The sequence below is a fragment of the Fukomys damarensis genome, unplaced genomic scaffold (genome assembly GCF_012274545.1).
Source record: "Fukomys damarensis isolate Sample0158 unplaced genomic scaffold, DMR_v1.0_HiC HiC_scaffold_33, whole genome shotgun sequence".
NCBI lineage: Eukaryota > Metazoa > Chordata > Mammalia > Rodentia > Bathyergidae > Fukomys > Fukomys damarensis.
The window spans coordinates 55,572,725-55,572,996 of NW_022900945.1; the positions used below are offsets into that span (position 1 = coordinate 55,572,725).

The following is a 272-nucleotide window of genomic DNA, read 5'->3' on the forward strand; positions in this document are numbered from 1 at the left end:
GAGTCAGGGCGATGGCCACGTTGGAAGTCACAGCTGCGGCCTGCAGAGGTGCACGCACCAGCGGCTCCCACAGCACCGGCTTCCCACTGAGCGGAGCCAGGCCCCGAACACCCCGGGCCATGTCCCTATCGTGTTGGACCAGGTGCTGCTCCATGACGCCGCCGCCGCCGCCTGGACTTGGCTCTGAGCGCTTGCGCTGCAGTATGGAGTTCTTCTTGCCTAGAAGTTGCCCAGGAGGGAAGAGTTTAGGGAAAGCATCCAAGCCGAGGCGT

The 272-nt window shown here is 64.3% G+C and overlaps 1 protein-coding gene across 1 annotated transcript in view; it reads right to left on the minus strand.

The window, feature by feature from the left end:
- Positions 1 to 272, minus strand: part of Hcn3 (hyperpolarization activated cyclic nucleotide gated potassium channel 3) — a 7,122-nt gene that overhangs the window by 1,276 nt on the left and 5,574 nt on the right. Inside the window, exon 7 of the mRNA XM_010643860.2 lies at positions 59 to 219. Coding sequence (XP_010642162.1) covers positions 59 to 219 — 161 coding nt within the window. The remainder of the gene's footprint in view (positions 1 to 58; positions 220 to 272) is intronic.